This window comes from Pomacea canaliculata, linkage group LG2 (genome assembly GCF_003073045.1).
Source record: "Pomacea canaliculata isolate SZHN2017 linkage group LG2, ASM307304v1, whole genome shotgun sequence".
In the NCBI taxonomy this organism is placed as follows: Eukaryota; Metazoa; Mollusca; class Gastropoda; order Architaenioglossa; family Ampullariidae; genus Pomacea; species Pomacea canaliculata.
Genome location: NC_037591.1, coordinates 20,206,819 through 20,217,001, shown reverse-complemented (window position 1 = coordinate 20,217,001; position 10,183 = coordinate 20,206,819). Strand labels below are relative to the sequence as shown.

General features: G+C 47.5%; 1 protein-coding gene across 1 annotated transcript; it reads right to left on the bottom strand.

Moving 5' to 3' along the window:
• Nucleotides 1-431: 431 nt before the first annotated feature.
• Nucleotides 432-1,671, bottom strand: LOC112558112 (the record flags this gene model as incomplete). Its single annotated transcript, XM_025228322.1, has 4 exons — nucleotides 432-570; nucleotides 776-991; nucleotides 1,099-1,281; nucleotides 1,507-1,671. Coding segments are annotated over 3 exons (501 nt in total), but the record flags the coding sequence as incomplete, so codon positions are not given.
• Nucleotides 1,672-10,183: the final 8,512 nt, after the last annotated feature.

Below are 10,183 nucleotides of genomic sequence, written 5' to 3'. Positions count from 1 at the left end.
ATCTCGTGAACAGAAATCAAGACTGGCTTACGGACAGCAGGAGGTGACGTTGATGGATGCAGTGTGCAATGACTGTACGAACATAGGTAAGTAGCGCACGTCACCTAAGAGGAAGTCGCTTTCTGTTACCAGGACACCCGGCTTGCTGTAGCTAATTTACCAGAAATCCCTAGCAACCAAAAGGACACGTAACTGACCGTTGCTAAGTTACCAGAAGTCGCTAGTAGCCCACAGGACACACCGCAGCCGGTGGGATGGTCAGGCCACGTGCACACGCACGCACGGGGTAGCCGCACACCAAGGCGTCGCAGTTGTTGTAGCGGAAGCACTGCTCCGCACAGTAGTTGCAGCGGTAGAACTCCTTCGCAGACTTCGACAGTGGGCACGGGTCGACACCCGTGGGTGACGGTGTTGTGACAGGTGCTGGAGTGGTGGGGGCCGCAGTGGGTGACGGTGTTGGTGGTAATAAACCGTCCCTGGGGGTGATCTGAATGTCGGAGCAGGAGAAGAAATGCTCTTGTGGTCCGTGGCCCAGACCTGACCCTTCAGAGTCAGTGCCCCAGTTGTTGCCTGGTAACAAAATGAGTTCACGATCTAACGATACTTTTACAGGAAATAATTATTTTAAAAAGTAATCTTAGCGGTTTTCTATCTCAAACTCTACACTGTGTGCATACACATTTACCCCATCTATTTATTATTCCTGTTAGCAAATGTTACGACACAGTACCTCCTCACTTAAGTGGGGTGTAGACAGGTGTCTGACGTCACTCACCTGCACGGTACTTCCATTGCAGCACGCAGTGGTCGCACGTCAGACCTGCTGGGAGGCTGACGTTCAGGCGTAGGCCTGGGCGCCACTCACGGGGGCCGCAACTCTCGTCTCCCCTGTACCCGCCAGCCTCAGGACAGTCTTCTCCAGACACTCCACGGTGGCGTCTACCTGGCCAGGTAAGTCGTCCACTTTGCACAGGTGGAACTCAAAGTAACCCTGCGTGGCAAAGAAAGCTGCGTTAAGTTGTGACCAATGGGTGCTTGCAAACGCACGTGGACACAGAGATAGAACGAAGGAGGGAGAACAATCGCTTTGTTACTCACCCTGTGTGCAGCCGTGATTTCAAGATTCACAGCAATGCTGTCGCCTTCTCGGAAACGGCTAAGTATGAAATCTTTCGATTTTATAACAAATTTCCCATCAGGCCTTTCGTGATTACGTGGTGGTGGCTGATCCCAGGCATCGCCACAAATTCCGCACTTGCCTCCATTTTTCATCCATTGGGCCTGTGAAAAAAAAAACTGACTTGGTGACTCGAGTGGCCAAGTGCTTGTTGAAAGATGAAGATGAGACATTTGACAGAAAGATGCGAAATAGATGTAGACTATAGGGCCAAATATAATATTTAAGTGACGTAAAGTGTAGTACAGGAAATAAAATAAAAGCTAAACAAGTTGCAGGTGGACGAAATGTTGAACTCTTTGTGTGTGTGTGTGACGGTCTGTTTGTACCTGGAACCCTCCGCAGTAACCTTCGTTGTCATTGTAGTCCACAGGACTGCTGAAGCCCAGGCGCCAGGCGCTGGCTCTCGATGGCGGGATGAGACGCGGCCATGACTGTGCACGTAGGAGACCGAGCAGAGCAGCAAGGACAGGCGGTACAGCAGGCTCCTTGCCTTAGTGTCCATGGCCTCAGTTCAAACGGACTAACTGCAAGTGGCGAGCTGCGAGACACAACAAGAGCAGCGTGTACTTGAGGCAGTGAAGTGTATGGCTTCCCAACAACCTCCCCTTACACTCCACTCATCTTACCGACATCAGGTCTTCACACTTCACTTGTCTCCATCTCGTCGCCGGCGTTATCTTGTCTCATCAAGTTTTTACATCGACAAATATGTATCAAATTTTTTTAGTATTATATTTTTAGTGGTGGAAAAAGTCATTATCAGCAGTAGGCTGTAATATAAAATAAAAATTCAATGCTGGAAATTAATCATCTATGACCCTGACTGTCGCCCATGAAACTTTGATCTGAAGATTTACTTACCAGTCTGTGTCCAGTGAATTCGTTTTGACCTTTTTTATTATCTTTACTTTAGCCAAAGCTTCTAAATAAAATTCAAATCTTGAAGGCTGTGTTCCAAAATCAGCTATTTCGTTTTCTGAGCAAAACAAAAAAAAAAAAAAAACCCAAAAAAACAAACAAACAAACAAAACAAACAAAGAAAAAAACCCAGCTTTTTAAACCTAACAATCTGAGTAATGTTTCTTCATCTGACTACAAGACATACACAGACTTGCTGAACTGAGCCACACTCACTGTCACAAATACTACTTTCGGCCAACTGAGATGTCCAGTATAGGAGAGTAACTGTCTTCTGCTTTCCTAAAGGCAGATGAGAATGCCGATGTTTGAAGTCTTATATCTTGAAAATTAAGCATAATTATCTACTCGTATTGGGGAATTATGGTTTTAAAATGAACTTAAGTCGTAATTAAAGAAATGTTGCACTCGTGTTGTCCCTTAACTGAAAGAAGTGGAATCCTTGTGAAGAATGAAATAAACGCGGCAGGAGATGATGATGATGATTGATGATTTTACCACAAAGGTTAAAACAAAATGTCAGAAATAAAGAAGGAGGCAAGTTCTTACCCTGAGTTGATAGATCCTCCTCACCGCTACGATGTTCAACTGTGAGTAGAGGGAGTAATAAAGACGTCTGCACCCGGCTACACTCCATGCTTTATATACGGGTATCCATCTCAAGGACGACAGGACGCAGCAAGAACGAGACTACATTTTCTGATGATACAGCGATGAAGGAAGTAGGCTCTGATGTGTATGCGGGTCACGACCCTTCACTTTGCTCGGCATGACGTCACGTCTGCCTGTTGGTTCGGGTGGATTCTAGAGTACGTCCCTCTTTTCTTCTCCCGCGGGTACAGCGCAATCTTTCTTTTCTTCTCTCGCTGCGTCTGTTTTCTGGACAAACAGCTGTATGCATACTTCCCTAATAGCCTTCTTCTTTCGTGCGCACCAGGAGCCGGACCTGCTCAAGCACTCAGGTCTTGTTTGCTGTCAGCATTACAGCAGCAACAGCGGGTAGCACGGGTGGTTCCACGTGGTTCTCGGTACACCCGGATCCAAATATCCTTTTTTCGCAGCGAGCATTTTAAGTTAAAAGCAAAGTTAGAATGAAATTACTTCTGAAAATGAAAAAAAAAATTGTATGAAAAGGCAAAGTAAATGTTGTAAGTATATGTGACTAGCAGGAGAAGAAAAACAATGTTGAGGAAAATGGTGGCATGGGTGTCACTTAGTTTCTCTAGAGTTGTAAAAACATTTTGCTTTAAATGACTTGGTAGTATGGGGAACGAATCAAGTGCTCGCTTCACTACCAGCTTGAAAAAATTTCTGTCTTACACAACATGTCTTCCTTCATCTTATCATATGATTCTCTTGTTTTTGTCTTTCTTCCTTTAAAATGGAATTAACATATCTTGTGATCTTGAGAACCAGGTAAACTGTTTTTGTAGAGAATTACAGTGAACTGTGCCCTGACATTCCGAGTGTCCTCTCGACTGTTTTAACATGATGTGTCTGGCTTGTTTTCTCTTAAATTTAATAGGAAGAAAATGTCAGGTGAGTTTGGTTGGGTTTGTTTTTGTTTCAAATCTCCTGAACATAGCAAAGTGGCTTCTGGGTAAAAGTGGATTGCTGTCACCTTGCCTCACATGTTGAGGATGTGTGTCCGGCCGTCACCGTCGTCATCTCACTCGTCTAACTGATTTACATGTGTCAAGTTTGCCGACGACTTGTGGGCGCACAAAGCTCACATCACATCAGAATGACAAGGACCAGCATGAGATGTAGGGTCCTCTCGGTTGTTTGAATAGTTCTGTTGACCTTCTTCTTTCTTTCCCAGCCATGGTGAGACTCGTGTGATAAACTGAGACAAAGACAAGTCCACATGGCGCTCCTTGCCTCGCGAACTCTCTGTAGTCCGTGACGCTAGTCGTTGAATGTCCGTTTGAAGAATAGAAGAATTCGTTGAGGTTAGTGTCGATGGAAGGAATGTTTCGTGTGCTGTGTACGTAAACTTTATTTGCATATCGTGAGCCTGCTTGTTTTAGCATTAACAAGAAGTTTAATAAACATTTCAAACAATCACTCCGAAAAATGCCCCTAGCTAAGTCAGAGCCTTTCAAGAATAAGTTGTATCAATCCACCTGTCCGTAGGTGTTTAAACGTTTACTGTTGACAGGGTCGTCTGCCATCTGTGATATTACAGCCTTAGTTGCTGGACAGAATAACCGACAATTCTACCCTCTCCCGTCATCCGTGTTGTCAGAAGGGCCGTCAGGTAGGTTGTACCACAGGTAGGCTGTAAACTGTACACCATGTAGGCTGTACTACAGGTAGGCTGTATGTCAGGTGTACCACGGGTAGGCTGTACAACTATACAACAGGTAGGCTGTACGACAGGTAGGCTGTACTCAGGGCCGCCGAGAGCCAGCCCGGGCCCCGGGACAGCCGACCTCTCCGGGCCCCTTGTACTTGTAATCGTAAATTATTTTCCCAGTATATAATGTATGTTTACAATTCGAATCTCAATATCTACACTTCATTCAGTAACGAAATATAGACTGCAAACAGTAGGACAAGTGCACTAGGATCTACATCACTACTTGAACATAAAAGTTGTTTAATGCGAGTGGTTAGTAAATGAGGACAAATGATGTTAAAGATCAGACTTGTAGCACCCCGCTCCACAGACCCCCCCCCTTTAGTAAGGACTGTTACGTCAGCAGCGATGTCAAAACCTCGACAGATTAGAACAACGGGTAGATGTATCACATCGCTTTTGTTGTAAGTGCTGCGAGTTTGTACTAAGCTCACTGACGTGCAAGGACATGTTCTCTATGTAAGTGATTTATACTTCTACATGTAAAGAGGAAGAACCGAAGAAGTAAATGCCTAAACAAGTCTTCATCGAGTGTCGTTAAACCTCATTAAAAAGTGTTTGCCTGCGACGAACAGCAGAGCACATCAGTTATATTTTTATCAACTTACATAACAAACACGCAGCACCTATCGAAAGTCCCTTCCTATATATTCCTTTAGCAAAACCGCACGCGCGCGCGCACACACACACAATAACTACACACACGCATGCTGTTACACGTAAACAACAATATCTGAACTGAACTGTCGCCTTCAGACTCTTTAAAGCAGAAATTTTGAATTCATCCAACTTTTACGAAGCATAAACTCGGTCGACTTCAACGCCATCAGTCACTAGCCGTTAAAATACCTGCTCAGTTTTAGAAGACAAAGCAACTGTTTTAAAAGACTAGTTAGCTAGTAAGTGTTAATACTTTTAATATTTAAGGAGATTAGAATGTTTTGTAAAAATGACAGAAAAATAGAAATGTTTGGCATATTTAGCTGAATCGTAATAGTTCATAGAACAAAGTTTATACAGTACTAATATTGTCATTTTACCTGCTGACTAAAAACTTTATGAGCTTTTTCTCAAAACTTCATTATTGTCAGTCAATTTGAGACGCTAGTCACTCTCATTGACACTGATGTTCCTGCCTTGTCAAATGCTATTTGCCAATAAACTCGATTACTATACTGTATGGTAGTGTGCGACATCGCAGTTAGTGGGATGGAAACAGCACGCACACAGGGAGGGTGGAGGCTGGCATGTGGGGGTCGGGTGGTCGCTGGCCGGGTGACAGCCACGTGACAGAGGGAAGGTGTGAGGGGTCGACTAGCGACAGGATGCAGGTGCGCGGATGTGGATGGATACGCCTAATCAACCATCCAAACAAAGTTATGCAGAGGGCAACCCAGAATCACGAGGTCAGAAGAGTTGGAGGACTTACGGATACATGTATCACCATCTTCAGTGTACCCTGCGCAGCAAACATTCTTCCTGCGATAGGCGAGCTCCGTGACCACCTTGTACGTTGACCTCAGCTCTGTTCTGTAAGCAGCAAATGTTGTTTAACTCGAGATACATGCATACTTTTTCCTATTCCTTTGGCTAAGGAGCATACACATATTTTAGTTACAGAAGTCTTACAAAACAACTGTGAAATTATAGGTCACGAATCACATTCGCATACACAAACGCATGCACTCACATTCACACTTACCACCAGACCTTCCTATATGCACCAGGCCCTCACTCAGACCAGGCCCTCCCTTTTTGTATACTTGAAGGAAACGAGGTACCCCTAAGCTTCTAATGCCAAAGCGAAGAAACTGATGAATCAAATTTTTTTGTTTTGCACCAGGCCCTCCCTGTGCACCAGACCCTCCTCTTTGCACCAGACCCTCCCATCGAAGTGGAACTTTTTTTTAGTCTTCTAATGCCAAAGCGAAGAAACTGATGAATCAAATTTTTTTGTTTTGCACCAGGCCCTCCCTGTGCACCAGACCCTCCTCTCTGCACCTGACCCTCCTATCGACCTGGAACTTTTGTTAAAAAAAAGTTTTGCACTAGGCCCTCCCCCGGGTTTCTTTGCTTTTTTTTGTTTTTTTTTTTTTTTTTTTTGAAAATGGTTAGGGTTAGAGTGTTCTGCAATTCACATTAATTCACGCAACTGGCTGCGTTCTTCATCGACGTGCGGGTCGAGTGATCCCACCGCCTAAAGTTGTTTCATTTCTTTTCATCTGCTTTGCAACGATATTTGAAAGGTTTCAACAAAATGCGAAATGAATGAAAAAAATTGTAGAGCTAGGGAGCAGCCACGCGAGAATGTGCCTCTCTTTACACTTTCGCCGATGCCACCCCCGAGGCGAGAGTCCGGGGCGTCACTGAGAGTCTGACTCGGCAAAAGCTTTCCTCCGGTTTGATAGACTTTTTCAGACTCTCGACGCGGAGGCCAGCTACCCCTCACTAAACCGTTCACTCGGTAGTAGTGACAGGCGGTGTGTAGAAAGGGCATCCGACGTAATTACTGAGAATTCCTCGTTGATAAGAAGAATTTCAAGCCCCCAGTACCTATCACGAAGGACGTTCAAGGGGTTCGCACAGTTTTCAAAGCATGGTCACATCCACCTTGACTCCTTCTAAAGGCAGCCAGACCTGTTGTTGCTCAATCTCTTGTGGCTAAATGCCACTTCTCCCTCTAAGAAGTTAGCACCGATACGTGAAGAATTGGTGAACTATTTAACAGGCTAGAGACTCGCCCGTTATCGGAATTAATCAGACAAATCGCTCCACCACCTAAGAACGGCCATGCGCCACCACCCACCGAATCAAGAAAAAGATATCAATGTGTCAATCCTTACAGTGTGCGGACTGGGTGTGTTTTACCGTGTTGAATCAAATTAAGCCGCAGGCTCCACTCCTGGTGGTGACCTTCCGTCAATTCCTTTAAGTTTCAGCTTTGCAACCATACTTCCCTGGAACCCGAAAAGTTTGGTTTCAGAGTCGATGAAGCGACACTTGCCCAACGCTAGATGGCATCGTTTATGGTCAGAACAATGACAGTTTTTAATCGTCTTCGAACCTCTGACTAGTTCTTGACTAATGAAAATATGCTTGGCAAATGCTTTCGCAGTTGTTCGTCTTGCGAAGACGACCCTGCGAAGAGCCGCGCACGCTCAGGCTTCGCGCAGTGACCGTCGCGAGACGACCGCACGACCAACTACGAGCTTTTTAAGCACAACGACTTTAATATACGCTATTGGAGCTGGAATTACCACGGCTGCTGGCACCAGACTTGCCCTCCAATAGATCCTCGTTAAAGGGTTTAAAGTGTACTCATTCCAATTGCGGAGAATCAAAAGAGTTCCGTATTGTTATTTTTCGTCACTACCTCCCCGAGCTGGGTAAGCCTTCCTTGGAAGTGGTAGCCGTTTCTCATGCTCCCTCTCCGGAATCACACCCTGATTCCCCGTTACCCGTAGTCAACGTGGTAGGTCTATCACGTACCATCGACAGTTGATAAGGCAGACATTTGAAAGATGCCTCGCCGGCTCGAAGCCATGCGATCGGCACAAAGTTATCCAGAGTCATTAAAAGGGACGGGGCCGAGACCCCGACTGGTTTTGAACTAATAAAAGCGCTCTTTCCCGGCTTTGACGGGTCGAAGTTGGTTTGCATGTATTAGCTCTAGAATTGCCACAGTTATCCAAGTAGAAATGGATCATCTAAGGAACCTCGACTGATCTCATGAGCCATTCGCGGTTTCACCGTACGAGGCATGGCTTAATCTTTGAGAACAAGCATATGACTACTGGTAGGATCAACCAGAATGCTGTTGGGTGTACACGTAACCGACTCCCACGAAGCAGTCGCCGCTGGAGCGCAGGTCCTGCGTTCGCGGGTGCTTTTCGCTCTTGCAACCGCATCATCGGTTCAAATTTTCAACGTGCGGAGCGTTCACCCGATCGACACGGGCGCGCTCTTTCACTCGAGACACAGTAAAGCGTTATTCGATACGCCGACGCGGCTGGCCGAAAGGAGCATGACGAACCCCTCTCTCTGCTCAACCAGCGCGCGCCTGAGCCGTGGGAAACGCGACAGCGAAAGCCGCGAATCACCACCGAGCCAACCCGTACCAGACCTTCTTCGGTCCGCTTCGAAACCGGCTCGCAGCAGGACGGGACGCAGACAACGATCACTTTCGACCGAGGGCGTCGCACGCCGAGCGAGCGCTCAGTTGCCGATGCAAAATACAAAACTGGGTGAGCACTACATGGCTAATAGTAACCTTTCTCTATTGCCATGTTCACTTTCTCGCTCCTTTCGGCACACCTGCTCCCCATATATATAGCGCCGACTTATCTCTTCCCTGCCTTGTGCCACGCCTCCCCTTGCACCAGGCCCTCCGCACCAGACCCTCCGCACCAGACCCTCCGCACCAGACCCTCCTGTTCGGTAAACTTGAAGGAAACGAGGTTCCCTAAGCTTCCAGTACCAAAATGAAGTTACTAATGACTAGAAGTGATCATGTTTTCAATTTTGTATGCACCAGATCCGCACTGATCCGCTTTGCACCAGACCCTCCGCTCAGAAACGAACATTTTACAAGTTTGGCACCATGCCCTCCGCACCAGACCCTCCGCACCTGACCCTCCGCTCGAACGAACATTTTACAAGTTTTGGCACCATGCCCTCCGCACCAGACCCTCCGCTCGAACGAACATTTTACAAGTTTGGCACCAGGCCCTCCGCACCAGACCCTCCGCGAGACACAGTCAAGCGTTATTCGATGCGCCGACGCTGTTGACCGAAAGGAGCCACGACGAACCCCTCTCTGCTCAACCAGCGCGCGCCTGAGCCGTGAGAAACGCGACAGCGAAAGCCGCGAATCACCACCGAGCCAACCCGTACCACACCTTCTTCGGTCCGCTTCGAAACCGGCTCGCAGCAGGACGGGACGCAGACAACGATCGCTTTCGACCGCGGGCTTCGCACGCCGAGCGAGCGCTCATTTGCAGATGAAAAATACAAAACCGGGTGAGCATTTCATATATAGAAACCTTTATAGCCACGGTCCCTTTCGCGCACCTTTCAGGACGCCTGCTTCCCATGTATATAGCGCCGACCTTAACCATACCTGCCTTGTGCCACGCCTCCCATTGCACCAGGCCCTCCGGGCACCTGACCCTCCCTAGGCACCAGGGCCTCCGGGTACCTGACCCTCCTTAGGCATCAACCCTCCAGGCACCTGACCCTCCCTAGGCACCTGACCCTCCTTAGGCATCAACCCTCCAGGCACCTGACCTTCCCTAGGCACCAGACCCTCCGGGCACCTGAGCCTCCCTAGGCACCAGACCCTCCGGGCTTCTGACCCTCCCTAGGCACCAGGCCCTCCGGGCACCTGACCCTCCCTAGGTACCAGGCCCTCCGGGCACCTGACCCTCCTATTGAACTGAAACTTCCAAGATGATGGGTGAATTCTCATTTGGTACGGTTATCGGGCTGGGTATTGTTGTGATCGGTTTTTGTCGGTGTACAGACACAACGTTGTTCGGAATGCGATCAACCGGCGAAAGGAGAAAGCGTTGCTGCTATGGACAACATTTGTTCAATTTTTCCCCTATTACATTCCTTTTTTTTTTTGAACCAGGCCCTCACGCACCAGACCCTCCTCTTCGCACCAGACCCTCCTCTGCACCAGACCCTCCTGTATGCACCAGACCCTCCCATAGCACCAGGCC